The sequence below is a fragment of the Podarcis cretensis genome (genome assembly GCF_951804945.1).
Source record: "Podarcis cretensis genome assembly, chromosome: 8".
In the NCBI taxonomy this organism is placed as follows: domain Eukaryota; kingdom Metazoa; phylum Chordata; class Lepidosauria; order Squamata; family Lacertidae; genus Podarcis; species Podarcis cretensis.
The window spans coordinates 68697491-68714708 of NC_137177.1; the positions used below are offsets into that span (position 1 = coordinate 68697491).

A 17218-nucleotide genomic window follows, 5' to 3' on the forward strand; every position below is an offset into this window, starting at 1 on the left:
TTCAGTGGGTCTGCTCTGAGTAAGGATTAGAAAGCGGCTGCCATTTAACAACCCTGAGGTCTCCCATGTGGGCTTTCTTTCATGACATCACATTAGAGGAGCATCAGTACATTATTGTGGTCGAGGGTGCGTGGAATCTGCAACACAGCCAAAGGGATGAAACAGGGCCCAAATGAGGCAGAGGGCCCACAAGTTACAGAACAGAAAATCACAGAACTGTGACACGTGTGGCACTGTGGGTTAAACCACAGAACCTAGGGCTTGCCGGTCAGAAGGTTGGCGGTTCGATTCCCTGCAGCGGGGTGAGCTCCCATTGCCCGGTCCCTGCTCCTGCCAACCTAGCAGTTCGAAAGCACATCAAAGTGCAAGTAGATCAATAGGTACCGCTCCGGCGGGAAGGTAAACAGCGTTTACGTGCTGCTCTGGTTCACCAGAAGTGGCTTAGTCATGCTGGCCACATGACCCGGAAGCTGTACGTCAGCTCCCTCGGCCAATAAAGCGAGATGAGAGCCGCAACCCCAGAGTCGGCCCCTTTACCTTTACCTAGAGTGGGAAGGAAATGAGACATGTACTGCTCAAAGCTCACAAATGAGGCGAGTAGCTTGGGCTTAGAGAGGTGGGGTGAACGGAGTGAATGATGCACACTTCATGTCATGACAATATACAGAAGGGAAGTCCAGGTCTTACCTTGGAGGGCTTCTTTGGCTCTAGCGAGCTCCTGCTCTTTCTGCGCCAGCTGGACCTTGAGCTCGGTGGCCGAGAGGATCTCCGTCGACTTGCCGCCGTGGGTCTCCTCCAGGTCTTTCGTTAGCATTTCCTTCATCTGCCGGAGCAAGTGAACCTCCTCTTGAAGCTGGGACACCTCTTCCCGGAGAAGCACTGCGAGGAAAGAGGAACACAATGTCAGGAAGCGAGGGGCTGGCCTTCTCCTTCAGCTCAGGAAGATCTCCGGGGAATCTTGAGGGTTAGAATCGCAGGATCCCAAGTGCCGTTTCAGTTCTGCTGTTGCAGTTTTAAGGAACCACTGCAACAGCGCCAGCTCTGAGGTGTAATATAAAACACTGCAGAGATGTGGAAACCTGTGGCCTTCGAGATGCTGCTGGGACTACAAATCCCGTAGGCCATGCCAATGGGATCTGGAGCTCAACAATGTCTGAGAGTATCAGGGTTCCTATCTGTGGAGCAGAGGTTAGAACAGTGCTTCCCAAACTTGGGTATCCAGCTGTTTTCGGACTACAATTCCCATCATCCCTGACCACTGGTCTTGGTAGCTAGGGATGATGGCATAGCTGTCAACGTTTCCCCTTTTTAAAGGGAAATTCCCTTATTCCGAATAGGATTCCTCACAAGAAAAGGGAAAAGTTGACAGCTATGGATGATGGGAGTTGTAGTCCCAAAACAGCTGGAGATCCAAGTTTGGAAAACACTGGGTTAGAATGTCAGGGGAACCTGGGTTCAAACCCCTACTCTGGGTAACCTTGAGCCAGTCACAAACTCCCAGCCTGGCACAAGGTTGTTGTGAAGGGGAAATGGAGGTGGACCACATACAAAGCTGTGAGCCCATTGGAGGGAACCTGATTAAAAATAAAACTGCCAGTCTTTATACAGATCCATTGTGTGACTGCGCTTGAGATGCATTCTGTACAGTTCTGGTTGCTGCATCCTCCGAAGGATATTGTCCAGGCCAGGGCAAGCAATGTTACCAAGGTGTGCAGCTGGGATGGGCAGAGAGAATGAATTTGATCTCCCCTCCTCCTGAACAGGTTAGCACAACCACCTTTAATCTGAATGAATGAACAGCCCCTCTACACCACAGTGGGGCAGATTTACTTTTATTGTGTATTTTTAAGCTGCGCTTCAGCTGAAAAAAGGGCAGCTTACATAGGAGCCAACTCCTGGGGGCTGAGGTCCATCCCCCACCCCAATAAAATATTTGAGGGAGCTGCCCCCCGCAAGTTGTTGGGCATTGCCATTCATATAGTGTGTGTGTGCTACATCATATAATCACATATGAAGGGCGGAGCTTACCCCCCCCCCCCCATTTTATTCAAGTTGACACCCTTGGCAGCTTCCATAAGTTGGTTTCTGAAGCACAACACAGAAGGAAAGGAAGTTGGGAAGGATGAGGTCTGCAAATTATGGGCAGTATCTTTCTGCTGCGGGCAGGTCATTGGGTTGTGACCAGAGCCACAATCATCCTCCCTGCCAAACCTGTATTTCCCCTCCAATCTAAACCCTTTATTCTAAGCCGATCTTTTCACTACGTTCTTTGGCAACAGGACAGTGGGAGGGCACGGTTTTGGGAACAACAGCCTGCCCTTCCCAATGGGGACACAAAAGAATGAATAGAACCCGGGCGGTGCAAAAACAAGGTAATTCAGAAGCAAAATGGAGAGGGGTGGGGAAAAGGGTGGTTGCTTTGAGCAGGGTTAATATTATGTTTTTCAAAGCCAAGCCACATAACCTCAATACTTGTGAGAGCCGGGCAAAGGGAGGATGGCTGGGAAGTCCTTTGGCTCTGGTGGGAAAAGGGAGAGCTACACAAAAGGTTTCATCTTAATTGAGGTTTTTTGCAAGCCTGATCTGGAACCAAAGGACAACCCCATGCCAACCCTGGTAGGCGGGCAGAAAGAACAGAAGATTCTTTCTGTGTGCTTCCTTCTCCAGCTGGCACGGGAAACAGAGGACACCTGGTCAAATGTGCAAGGCACTGGATATTCTGTGAGGGCATGCGACAAACACCAGCATCTCCCCAGGGAAATCTTTCTGGTCACCTCGACTCAAAAAGGATGTCGCAGGCTTGGGAAAGTTTCAGCAAAAGGCAGCAAAATGAGCAAGGGGATTGGGCAACTCCCCTGTGGGGAAATGTTTGGGACTTTTTAGTTCAGAGAAAAGGCAAGTAAAAGGGGACATGATAGAAGTTTATAATACTATACAGGCCATGGAGAAAGCAGACAGAGAAAAGCTTTCTCTTTTCTCAAGCTGCAGCTGTTGATGGGCAGCTATATAAATTTAATGCATGGTAAGTAGACATCACCTTGCCAACAAAGGTCTGTATAGTAAAAGCTATGGTTTTCCCAGTAGTGATGTATGGAAGTGAGAGCTGGACCATAAAGAAGGCTGATCGCCGAAGAATTGATGCTTTTGAATTATGGTGCTGGAGGAGACTCTTGAGAGTCCCATGGACTGCAAGCAGATCAAACCTATCCATTCTTAGGGAAATCAGCCCTGAGTGCTCACTGGAAGGACAGATCGTGAAGCTGAGGCTCCAATACTTTGGCCACCTCATGAGAAGAGAAGACTCCCTGGATAAGACCCTGATGTTGGGAAAGATTGAGGGCACAAGGAGAAGGGGATGACAGAGGATGAGATGGTTGGATTGTGTTCTTGAAGCTACCAGCATGAGTTTGATCAAACTGCGGGAGGCAGTGGAGGACAGAAGTGCCTGGCGTGCTCTGGTCCATGGGGTCATGAAGAGCCGGACACGACTAAACGACTCAACAACAACAACAATAACCACCACCACCAAAGTGATATTGTTGTTGCTGAACATTTAAGTGTTGTTCAATATACCCCTTCCTATTGCCATCATTTTCCTAATTTTTGTTTTGCTCTCACCAGCCCTTTCCCTCACTGCCGGTTGCGGACAGTGAAAGCACAGAAGGAAAGTGAGCTTGGTAGCATGAAGTACAGCAGGCCCAGGCAAACTCGGTCCTCCAGATGTTTTGGGACTACAACTCCCATCATCCCTAGCTAACAGGACCAGTGGTCAGGGATGATGGGAATTGTAGTCCCAAAACATCTGGAGGGCCGAGTTTGCCTGTGCCTGAAGTAAAGCATCAAAACACTGTGCATATATTCACAATGAATATATACATTTAACTAGAGGTATGCAATTGTGTTTACAGTACAGTGGTACCTCAGGTTAAGTACTTAATTCGTTCCGGAGGTCCATTCTTAACATGAAGCTGTTCTTAACCTGAAGCACCACTTTAGCTAATGGGGCCTCCTGCAGCCGCCGCACCGCCGGAGCACGATTTCTGTTCTCATCCTGAAGCAAAGTTCTTAACCTCAGGTACTATTTCTGGGTTAGCGGAGTCTGTAACCTGAAGCGTATGTAACCTAAAGCATATGTAACCCAAGGTACTGCTGTATATATATCCCTGAAATATGCTCACACGAAGCGAGGTGTGCAGTTTTAGCTAAGCCCTCGCCCAACACAGCATGCGGCATCCAGCACTTCCACCCCAAGGCAAGAGCGCTGCTTTTTGAGGAGAAGAAAGAAAAGGCCTACATTCTCCCCCCAGGGACTTCCTGACATGCATCCCGCCCTCAGTTCCAACCCGCGTTCCACTTGGCAAGCTCCACCAGCCTTCCCAAACTGCAAGTGCGAGCCAAGAATTTGCCGAGGAAACGACTCTCCGGTTGTCAGCCAAGATACAGAACTCCCTTTTATCATGTGCAACAACCAGCACAACATCACAGAACATCCCCCCCTCCCACCACCATGGGCTAGAATTTCACGAAACGTCCACAGGCTCACATTTGCTCCACATCAACAAAGGCGGGGCTGGGGAAACGGTCCCAGAGATGCAATTGAATTCTGAACTCCCATCAGCTCCAGCCAGCTTAGCCAATGCTGGGAGTGGTTATAGTCCAGGATGGCAGGGGTTACTAATTCTGCAGCAGGGTCCCACTCTCCAGCACCCTGGAGCTGCCCAATCAGCATGAAGGAGCTTTTAAGCCAATGAGAAGCAGTCTTCTCATCCTTTGTGCTGGTTGGAGCTAATCAGGGTGAAAGGAGGCGAGTCAGCCACTGAGGATTGGCTCTTAGGTTCACTCTGGAGAAGGTTGGTGGGTGGAACACTGAGGAGGAAGAGTTCTTTGCTATTATTATTAATTGTTGATTTAATTTGTATACCACCCTTCATCCGAAGAAGCCAGGGCGGTTCACAACATAAAAACGCAAAACTAGAACACGAAATACATAATGAAACAAAAACAAACCAAGGCTGCAGGTTCGAGCCCCATAAGGGGCAGCTGCATATTCCTGCATTGCGGGGGGTGGGGGTGGACTAGATGCCTCTTGGGGTCCCTCCCAACTCTATGATTCCAAGGAATGGGGATCCGCAGCTAAAGGCTTGGTGGCAAGGAACTGCCAGCCAGCCTACTGATGCACTTGGCATCCCCAACAATACGATGAGGCAGGGATGGCCTGCAATGACACTTCCCCAAGTGTGAATCATTCCACATATCAGGTAAGCCGTTTGCCCACTGCATGGGTGCAGGACAATAATTGGGGGCCATTCGTGGTTTTGCCTGGCTGAATAGCACCTTTGAACTGTGATAATAACAGTTGCCTGCCGAGGAGACCCATAGGTGCTGGTTTGAAGGAAGAGCAAAATCTAGCGGATAATATTAAAACCACCTTGCTGCTTCATGTTCCCATGTCCTATGTGAGCATTTCCCCCTGCCTACCTGGGTCTGTCTCCTCCTTCTCCTCCTCCTCACCTCCCTCCCACCCTTGGCATTAAGCTGGTTTTATCCCAGAAAAATACTGGGCTTCCACTTCCCTTGCAGCGATCAACATTTAATGACTGGCCCTTCCCCTTCCAAAGTTGGAGTGTTTGTGAAGATCCCAGGATATCACCACACAGACATGGCAAGGTGTGTTTACCAGTGGGGAAGCAGCAGCTGGCTATCTCTTTAAGCTACTTAACAATGAAAGGCTGTGGGCGCAGAAGTAATTTGGTCATACAGGAGACAAGGGAATGTGGAGCAGACACTGCTTAGGGTCAGAAAAAGGGGGTGGTTAGCATTACTTCCAGGTTGTCTACGCTCCAAACATGTGAAGCAATCAAAGTGGGAGAATCAAGCGCTTAAAACCTCAAGGATAAAATCAGACACCTGCCTGTTTTCCACTGCATCAGAGGGTTGTTTCCAAAATTAGTCCGACTCGGAGCACTGAAATCAATTTTAATGGGTCTACTCTGGGTAAAGCATAGTTGGCTACAACCCAGCATGTGGCCCCTGGCAATCGGTTCAAAGGCAGGTGCGTTTTTTCTGGCTATGCCTGCGAGAGGATGGCAGTGCGGGGTGGGTCCCCCTCTCCTGGCACAGAGTGCCACTTTGGCACAGCTTTGCTTAGCATGTTTTCCCCGGCTGTAATTAGACAGTGGCGAGATTAAAGGATCTGCTTTCATTTGATGCCGAGGGGGAGGCCAGGTCAGAAGATGGATTAGAGATTTCATTTCTTCCAGTTTGCTGTTCTCGCTCATTTTTTATTATTATGAATCCAAGTCCTCAAGGGGGTTTATAGGGATGAGTTCTTAAAAGCCCACGGGGACTCCACGCCTGCTTAATAGGTACGTAAATCCCATTGATTTCAGAAGGTGCCTGAGCAGTACCTAAAACTGCCAGCTGGAAGCAAGAGGATGGCGATATGCGCTTTGCTTCTAGGGTATCTCAGGCTTTGTTGGTGGTGGTATTACAGATCTCCAGGCCTCTCTATCTGGTCCTGTAAACTCTCTGCAGCCACAACCCTTTCACCAGGCCTGTTTTGCACCTTCCTTGTGCCTTTTTGCCAATGGGATGTGCCCTCAGACTCTGATAACAACTATTGCCTCTGGTTTGAGTATGGAAAGAAGCCTGCTTGACAAGGATAAAATTCACATTTGTTTCTCTGGCCCCACCCAAATTGGCCCCAAAATGCTCCCCACTCCTGGAGGGGAGTCCCAGGATCCATAGAGAGAGGACTGGGGGGCCATATTTTGACTCACAGCCTGTGTTTCCCCAATCGTAGCTTAGTAGTTCTAGAAAACAACTCTCCAGTGCTTTGAAACCTCACGATTTTAAAACCAGTTTTGGCTACCCTACCTCCCCTCTTTTTTTTTTTTTGGCTGCAGAAATGCTGGGCCTGATTCACAAAGAAGGTTTCGTGCAGAAGCTGCGCTGAGAGGAACGATAGTTGGGAAAGTACCCCACGGCGAGGATACTTCCACCCTAGCATTTTGGCACCGGATCTGTCGCCTTTTCCAATTCCCTCAGGCGGCATCCGTTAAGACGGCATTCTCTGTGGCTTAAGAGTAAACCACATTGGTTACCCAAAAGCTTTCAACAGAGGGCATTACGATTTCAAGATATGGTGGAGTTCCCGTCACAGCAAATAACTTCTGCTGTTAAGGCTGAGCCGAGTGGTTTTGAGGGAACTTCTTTGAGCTGAAAGCCTGTTTGTCCTCCCTGACCTATATGCTGTCAGCTATTTGTCATCCTGGGGGTGGATGTGCTTTTTCCTGGTCATTCTGAGCACTGGAAGGAGGGCAGGAAGCGACGCTGAGCTGGTGACAACACAACACAACACAGCCAATGAGGTAGGGCTTACCAGGTGATATCTGACGTCAAATTGAGAGTGAGGGTGGCGGCTCCTGCCCTCCCTTTGGTGACTTGTGGGTGGATAAACATACATTGTGTGGGATGTGTGGTACCCAGCACCACAAGTAAGCTCTAGCAAGTGGGTCAAACCTCAAAGGGCAACCGTGAAACCTCCCGAATTCTCCCCAGTGCTGCAACCTGGAAACAGAGTTGCAATTTGTGGGTCACCATTTAGAACTGCATCCTTAGGCTCAATTTTTTCCCCAAAGTGAGGGATGATGATTAAGAACTCAGCTATATTAGTAAAAAAAAAAAAAAAAAAAAAGTGTTTTAAATGGGTTATAACACTGTGACACCATATGGCGCTGTAAAGTTCTGTCTCTGGGCAACGTGATTTTCCTTTATGAGGTTCACAACACATTTCCCTGAAACATTTTTTTTAATGTGTCCAGATCAAGCTTAAGTTATTCTAATATTACTTAAGTTTTTAGCCAACTCTTCCTCTCAGGAGTTCAGGTGTACCTAGTTCCCACCATCACCACATCCTTACAAAAATCCTGTGAGGTAAATCAGCTGAAACACAGGACTGAGCCTCTCTGCCTGGAATAATCTGACCATTCTGACCAGTTTACAACACTGGCTCATGTAGGGCTCACTTCCAAAGTTAGAATCTTTTTTAAAAAATGACATTGTATTATTATTTTTTAACAAAACCACTGCTCCCCATGCACACAAACCCAGCACGCTTGCTATAAATCCACACACTTACATATTATTAATTGCTGCCTAGAGCCCCAACACCTCCCCCCTTCCCCTAATATACGTGAATTTGATTTGAAACGAGTGACACAGCTCTAGAGAATGAACAGTAGCTGCATTTTAAAGAATGCAGCACGGCCCAGCTTTCAGGCTCACAGGGCGGAGTGTAATGCCCCATGGCTGCAAGTGATTGTGGACTTAAAAGAATGAGAAATTAAAGGGTTGTGGAATACAAGAACTCTGGCGCTAAAATTAGATTTTTCACTTCCCCTGGCTAAAGTATTCCCCAGGACCACATGCTAGAAGCTGAGCAGGAAGGCATTTGCTCTGCAGAAAATCTACATGGCTTTCCCCTGGCATTAACCCTGTAATTATGGTTGTCAATTGTGTGCAGAAGTCTCTCAGTACTGGAAAACCCATTTTAAAAACTTAGGCCACAATCCTACACCTGAGCAGGAGGGTGGCAAACGAAATACTTCAAATGAAGAAATGTGACTAAAAGCTGAGTGCAGGCAAGCTACACCACTAAATAAATTGCCTCCAATCTCAGTCCTACAAATTTGTATATGTCTTTTGTGTTTGTCTCACTTCATGCATGCATTTCCCTGTAATGAGTTCAAATGTTTGTATACAATTCTCATGAACAGTACCATTATTATGGGCGCTTCTTCTCTTAACATGCAATTATATTTTTTTGGTATGTATGTTGCCACTGGAGAACTGCATTGCAAAATTCAGAAAAGTGTGACTTTCAAAGGATATAATCTAGCATCCCATCATTACAACATGGCTTTGCAATACAGGCTCTGGACCAGGGGTGTACTTTGAGTTTGCCCTTTTTTCAAAATTATTTACAAAAGCGCATATTCTGCATCCTCATCCCCCCCCCCACAAGGAAATGAGCATCACAAGAGAGCCCACATGTGTTTGTGGGATTACAAAGACTCCCCCCCCCCCGAAATTTACTTAGTTTTTTTATATACTGTACTTTTCTGTGTATAAGACTAGGTTTTTTTTAACTTAAAAATAATGTTAAAAAGGGGGAGGGGAGGTAGTCTTATACATGGGGGTAATCTCCGCCCCCCCATTTTCTTAATTTTGAATCCCCCAAAATAGGGGGCATCTTATACCTGGGGGCGTGTTATACACGGAAAAATACTATCTATCTATCTATCTATCTATCTATCTATCTATCTATCTATCTATCATCTATATACACTACATATATAAATACTATATATATATAGAGAGAGAGAGAGAGAGTAATTAGTCCTTTTTTAAAAAGTGTAAGCAATCTACATTTTCAATGCTCTGTAGTCACATAATCTGGGTAGTCACATAATGTTCGGTAGTCACATAATCTGGGGAACCGGGTTCGTGTCTCTGCTCCTCCACATGCAGCTGCTGGGTGACCCTGGGCCAGTCACACTTCTCTGACGTCTCTCAGCCCCACTCACCTCACAGAGTGTTTGTTGTGGGGGAGGAAGGGAAAGGAGAATGAGAGCCGCTTTGAGACTCCTGAAGGGGAGTGAAAGGCGGGATATCAAATCCAAACTCTTCTTCTTCTTGTTTTCCCCACTGTAATCAATGGCTGAAGCCACGGTGCCCTCTGAGCGCAGATCTCACTCCTGCTTCTATCGGGTCGAGAAAGGTGGATCAATCAGCTGGAGGAAACCACAATTAGGGTTTTAACTTTAGAAATCCTACAAGGAGGGCCTGGAGGTGGCAGTCCTCTCCTGCTTGTGGCTACCAGCACTTGGTCTTCAGAGAACTACTTTACACAACTAACCCATTCCCTCGGTTCTGCACCACTTCCTTACTGGTTACGTAGGTGGAATTCTTTTTCCGAAACGCACATTGAAGACTTATGAAATACTCCGCGGGAATGAAAGAGCTTGCAACAAAGGAATGGGCTCTCTAATTCGTGAAAAATTAACGAAGCAAGACGACGCCTCAAATTTCATCCCTACTAGGTAATTCTAGACCCTGGATTTAATGACCTGCCCCTCCTATATGTATTACTTTAATTTTGGCAAGGGCCGTACCTCAGTGTCAGAGCATCTACTATGCGTGCACAAGATCTCAAATTCATTCCTGGACATATCTAGGTAAGGTTTGGAGAGATTCTTGCCTGAAACTCTGGAGATCCACTGTAAGTCAGTGTAGGCAGCAATGAGCAAGATCAGGGCTTCCCAAACTTGGGTCTCCAGCTGTTTTTGGACCACAACTTCCCATCACCCTTAGCTTGAAGGAGCAGTGGTCAGGGATGATGGGAACTGTAGTCCAAAGAAACCCAAGTTTGGGAAACACTGAGCTCGATGAACCAAAGGCCTGACTTCGCAGAAGGCAGCTTCCTATGTTCCCAACTGCAAAAGAGACATTTATCTTCTCCCTCCTGCCTGAGTTCACATGTCACAACCTGACACGTTAAGAGGAAAAAGCAGACAAAACAGTGCACCAAACTCAGTGCTGGATTTACTTATAAGCTAAACAAGGTATAGCTTAGGGCCCCACTCTCTTGGGGGCCCCCAAAATAATTAAAGGAAAAAACAACTGGATGCATATTTCCAAAATATAAGATAAAAAACAAATAAAATAAAACCTACACACAGCAACAGTGTTTTGTGTTCTGTAGACTCCTATGATGTAAGTAATGGCTCCTGCCTGCTAGCCTGCTCCCTAAAATATCACTGGTTTGCTCATTTCTATATATAGGGTGCAAACATTCTGCATGTGCAAATGGCTTTAGATACCTATTAGGTCCATAAATTACCATATAGCATATATTCAACACAAAAAATAGTGACGATTTGTTATTGACAAAGGACAGCTGGACATATAAAGTAAGGTTACCAGATGTCCCCGTTTCCGAGGGACAGTCCCTGGATTTACCAATCAGTCCCCATACAAAATCTTATCATTCCTACTGAAGTTGAAAAGTGTCCCCGGAGTCATTGAAAAAAAATCAGGTAACCTTAATATAAAGGGCCCCAATAGCTTCAGTAGCTATGGGCCTCATCAAACCTAAATCCGGCCCTGACCAAATGTGATGAAAAATGACGACTCTGCCTGGCAGCAGCTGTCCAGGGTTTGGAGGAGGGATCTCTCTGAGCCCTAGGGATGCCACTGGGGATTGCACCCAGACCTTTCTGCATGCATGGCATGTGATCTACTGCTGAGCCACAGCCCACATTCCAGCAAAACTCTTGGTGCTCAGCTCATGTCTCATCAGAGCTGGATGGACTCAAGAAAACAAGTAGATGAAGCAAATTGTAGAGTTGAAAGGGAGCCCCGTGGGTCATCTAGTGCAGTGTTTCCCAACCTTGGGCCTCCAGCTGTTTTTGGACTACAACTCCCATCATCCCTAGCTAGCAAGACCAGTGGTCAGGGATGATGGGAATTGTAGTTCAAAACAGCTGGAGGCCCAAGGTTGGGAAACACTGATCTAGTGCAATGCAGGAATCTCAATTAAAGCACCCATGACAGATGGCCATCCAATCTCTGCTTAAAAACTTCCAAGGAAGGAGGGACTCTGTTTCACTGCTGAACAACTCTTACCATCAGAAAGTTCTTCCTGATGTTTAGTTGGAATCTCCTTTCTTGTATCTTGAATCCATTGGTTTGGGTCCTACTCTCCAGAGCTGGAGAAAACAGGCTTGCTACATCCTCCATGTGACAGCCCTTGAGATATTTAAAGATGGCTATCATAGCTCCTCTCAGTCTCTTCTGTACCTGGCTAAACATCCCCAGCTTCCTCAACTGTTCCTCATAAGGTTTGGTTTCCAGAACCTTTATTTTAATGCATTTTATGTTGCATTTTAATCTTGTTTTTAAGTTGTATTTTAATCAGTTGTTTTATACCTAGTGTTAGCTGCCCTGAGCCTGGTCTTGGCTGGGGAGGGCGGGGTATAAACAAAATTTATTATTATTATTTATTATTATATATTATTATTAGTAGTAGTAGTAGTAGTAATAGTAGTAGTATTAGCTTGGTTGCCCTCTTCTGCAAATGTTCCAGCTTGTCAACATCCTTCTTAAATTGTGGCACCCAGAATGGGACACACCACTCCAGGTGTGGTCTGACCAAGGAAGAATAGAGTGGTACTATCACTGCCCTTGATCTGAACACTGTGCTTCTGTTGATGCAGCCCAGTACAGCATTAGCTTCTTTCTTTCTTTCTTTCTTTCTTTCTTTCTTTCTCTCTCTCTCTCTCTCTCTCTCTCTCTCTCTCTTTCTCTCTTTCTCTCTTTCTCTCTTTCTCTCTTTCTTTCGCAGCTGCATCACTGTTAAGCTTGTGGTCTACTAAGACCCCTAGATCCTTTTCACATGTACTACAGTGGTACCTCAGGTTAAGTACTTAATTCGTTCTGGAGGTCCTTACTTAACATGAAGCTGTTCTTAACCTGAAGCACCACTTTAGCTAATGGGGCCTCCTGCTGCCGCTGCACCGCCGAAGCACGATTTCTGTTCTCATCCTGAAGCAAAGTTCTTAAGCTGAGGTACTATTCCTGGGTTAACGGAGTCTGTAACCTGAAGCGTATGTAACTTGAAGCATGTGTAACCTGAGGTACCACTGTACTGGCAAGTCAGGTTTCGCCACCTTGGATCTCTATGGGATGTAATTCTGAGAAAACACACATAGGGACTGGGTTGCCGTTCCGGCTGAGTGATGGATCAGGACTCAGAGCTGCCCAACCCAAGGCCTTTGTCCTAATCCCCTTTAAAATAAAACAAATTTCTATAAACATTTGTCAGTCCTCCTTTCCCATGCATAACATAAACTTGGGGCTCTTTTAAGATATTTTTTTTTAAGTTTTCAGAAAATAAGGGCTGTTGGGTTACCCAAGCTTTTTCAAGGCTGCTTCTATTTTTGTCTTTTTAACAGCCACAGAGATTTGATCACCTCTTTGAAGTTCTGTGGACCAAAGATTGAAAACTGAACGGATTAAATTTTAACAAGATGTAAGCACAAACAGACCTTCCCGGCCTGCATTTCAGCCAAAAACTACAAGCCTGGAAGCCAGAAAGATGTTCACTGGACAGAGGCAAATGTATAGGTATGTGCAGAATTTGGCCCCTCTGCAGCCAAAGTTTCCCCAAAAGTTATTAATCTACATCATTAACTGAGAGGATCCCTATGAAACATGATGACAAAGAATGAATTGCCATGGCTGAATTCTAATATTTCATTTCGCTGCATTCTTTGCATTCTTCATTTCTCCTGCTCTCCATTTAAAATCAATGGAGGATGGTCTCTTCGGGTAGGAATCACCAACCCAGCACCTGAGAAGGTTTTCACTGGCCTCTGAACAGGAGTGCAAGAGCCTGAGCTTTCATAGTTTTTTGAAGCAAGTCTTTGATTCCTGCACTGCAGGGCATTTGGCAAGATGACCCAGGTCCAAGTCTGACACTCTAACCCAGGCATAGGCAAACTCGGCCCTCCAGATGTTTTGGAACTACAAGTCCCATGATCCCGAGCTAGCAGGACCAGTGCTCAGGGATGATGGGAATTGTAGTCCCCAAATCTCTGGAGGGCCGAGTTTGCCTATGCCTACTCTAACCACTGCACCACCGCTGCCTCTCTATAATAGGAAGCAGGGGCATAGCATTGGGGTGCCAGAGGGCCCTTGGCCCAGGCACAGATTTTTGAGGTGGCAGGAAGCAGGCATCCCCCACAGGCACTCCCAGTGCAGCGTGGCCCTGCTTGGCTCCAACATGCAGTGGAACTGTTTTGGTGGTGTTGACAGTGAGGGCTGAGGCGCCATGGCAGGCTCCTTCACCCTCTGGGTGCATGCACACCCCTTTGCCACGCATGTGCCTGCCCCGGGCAGCATGCACTCAAGCAACACCGCCGATAGGAAGGGACCTCTGTGGTTCTTTCCCCTTCTCCAGCCACAGCTGCACCAAGAAATAATAAACACCTCCTTCGCATTCTTCAAATATTTTGCTTATGAAGGCTGGGAAGGATGTACTTTTTGGTTTTTTTGAAAAATGCAATAAAAACGTCTCTCATGAGGAACCTCTGCGCTTCAGAGGGGGTGTGGGGGTGTGGAGGGTTGGGACCTGACTAACACCCAACAAGGTCCTCGCCAACTAAAGACACCATCCGTGCTCAGCCAGTGACCGATGCACCAGTATGCCAGCCGTAAAGCCTGCCAGTCAAATGTTACATGCTTGGGTGGAGAGATTGGCTCCCGAAACTTTCCAGCAATCTGGGATTTGTGTGCGTTGCTGTGGGTTTCTTCCCCCCCCCCCCCCGCTTTCAGATGAAAGCTTCACCAGCAGCAACCATCTTTCAAATCCAAACACGCTGCAATCGGAGCTCTCATCTGGAAGCTGATCCTGGAATCCGTGCCAAGTCGCAGAGGGAGGGGAAGCAGAACGTTTGCACATTTTCCCACGCTACGGATACAGAAGAACTGCCAGGCATCGGCGGCCTCTTAGAAATCCCCTGCCAGGCAGGGCAAAGTGTGCCCTGCCGTGGTGGGAAGGGACTCACTTTCAGCATGTTGGAAGGATGATGCTGAAAACACCACAAGCCCCCTTATGCCAGGGGCAGATGGTTCTGCATAGACGGAGGCACTCCGGCCCATCTCCAGGTCAGAGGAGGCTGTTGGCATCGTGCCCCCTTCTACATCTCTCTCCTCCCCAGCCATGGAGCACGGAAGATGGAATTACAGGCTCTGCATGCCAACGACCCCGAGTTTGAATCTAGGGAGAGTTGCTGCAACAGCTCACAACCATAACACAAAACCGTAACACTAGTTGGAGCAGGCCAGGGATGCCAGAGTTTACCATCAGAAAGGGAAATGGGAGAAGAAATTGCCACAATTTGTACATTCATCCAAGGTCAGGAACAGAAACTGTGCAAGCAAAGATGAGCAGAGTTCACTATGGTTAAGTAAAGGTAAAGGGACCCCTGACCATTAGGTCCAGTCATGACCGACTCTGGGGTTGTGGCATTCATCTCGCTTTATTGGCCGAGGGAGCCGGCATACAGCTTCCGGGTCATGTGGCCAGCATGACTAAGCCGCTTCTGGCGAACCAGAGCAGCGCACGGAAACACCATTTACCTTCCCGCCGGAGCTGTACCTATTTATCTACTTGCAATTTTTTTTTTTTTTTGTTTTAGTTTGAGGTTTGGCATAATTTTGGCCACAACTTTATTGATTACAGGCTGTGATTGTTTTGCTTAGGCATTAGTTTAGACTATCTGTTTTTTTGTTTTTTTTATAATGATATTTATTAAATTTTTGTTTAAACCATAAAAGACATAGATAATAACATAGTATTTTCCAATATCCACATTTCATTCTCATCTTTGGACTTCCTCACATCTCTTGTTCCTGCATTCTAAACTCATAAATCTTGCTAGCAAATTATTAACTTGTTTCGATTCATATAATGTAATTTTCCAATATTAAATCTCAAATTTTAGAATTTAAATCACTCTTTTGAAAACTTAATTATAACATACTATTTATCCAAAATTTGTCTTTTCTTTCAATCGCGTTTAGATTTTTATTCCTTATAACTAGTTTGTTGGAGCCATGTTATTACTAATCTTACATCCTTCTTAACACTCGTACAATTTACAATATTTTTGTAGATAGTCCTTAAATTTCTTCCAGTCCTCCTCCACCAGTTCTTCTCCCAGGTCTCGGAGCAGCGCACGGAAACACCGTTTACCTTCCCGCCGGAGTGGTACCTATTTATCTACTTGCAATTTGATGTGCTTTCAAACTGCTAGGTTGGCAGGAGCAGGGACCGAGCAACGGGAGCTCACCCCGTCGTGGGGATTCGAACCACCGACCTTCTGATCGGCAAGTCCTAGGCTCTGTGGTTTAACCCACAGCACCACCCGCGTCCCTTCACTATGGTTACTTTTTTATTTTTTAAAAAAACAACCCTTTGCAAACATTGTGTAATTAATTCTGCTGTTTTCTGCATTGTTCTGGCATTTTCCTTTCATGGAAATGCACTGACATTAACTGCATATTAGTTTCAGCCATAGCAAATAACAAGAGGAAGAACATAGGTATCTGTGGAAGCTGAACTGCAGAGGAACGGAAGCAGTGCAGATTGTGGTGAGCACAGACCAAAGACCAAAGGCGGTGGAACTTCTTAGCTCCTCAGTGTTTTGCAGCAAATGTTCCAGGGTGGCAAATGCTCTGGCAAGAAAGTGGGTGAGGCCTAAACACCTCCTCTCTCTCATACACACATGCAGGCAGACAAACATATGCACAAGTGCTCACGCATATGCATACACACAAACGCAAGACAGACTCACAGCCCTGCTCATCTCCTGATCAATGCAGCAAAGAAGCTGGAGGTATTTTCCATACCCCACCCATGAAATATTTCATCAACATTTCATCTCCCCCTTTTTTTGATAATTTTCAAATGCAATTTATTTTCTCATTAAATGATGGGAAAGAGTAACAACAACAAAAAAAGATATTTCCTGCACAGAACTGGAAGATGCTGCTCTCAAGATATTGCTCTCCATCACAGAGCTTGTCGAGATTGTGAAAGAAGACAGGTGGCAGGAATAATTCAGGCTTCAATAGATTGTGGCTGGGTCAGGATTCATTGATCAAAAACGATGCCCCCACCCCATCAATGGTTTCAGTTGCTACCCTCCCCACATTTCCCCCTCATCCTCTGCTTTGGGGGTTTCACTTATCTGTCAAAAGCTTGTTTTAGCAGAGAAATCACAGCCCCCGCCTCCCCTCTGAGTCACAGCTGAACAAGAGGACAAGAGACAACAGACTTTCCTTCCTCTTGGTTCCTCAGCCATACTTCCGGGCTCATTTTATAAAGGAACAGGATTGCATAAAAATATATAAAAATGTAACAACGATAATAAAGGAGAAAGATAAACACCGTAAGAGGATAAAACACTGATTCAACGATCTGCGCAAGAAATAAAGGCTCAGATATTGACAAAAAGCACCCATACAGGGAGGGATAGAACCATTTATGCCTGAAGGAAAGGTAGAATATACATTATGTAGTATTAGTAAAATAATGATAATAATAATAATAATAATAATAATAATATGAACCACCCAGAACAGAATGAGC

General features: G+C 46.1%; 1 protein-coding gene across 2 annotated transcripts in view; it reads right to left on the reverse strand.

The window, feature by feature from the left end:
• Nucleotides 1–17218, reverse strand: part of LOC307222064 (kazrin-like) — a 227339-nt gene that overhangs the window by 47958 nt on the left and 162163 nt on the right. For both annotated transcript variants that reach the window (XM_079987104.1, XM_079987105.1), the window contains exon 2: nt 688–879. In XM_079987104.1, the coding sequence (XP_079843230.1) occupies nt 688–879 (192 nt within the window). The remainder of the gene's footprint in view (nt 1–687; nt 880–17218) is intronic.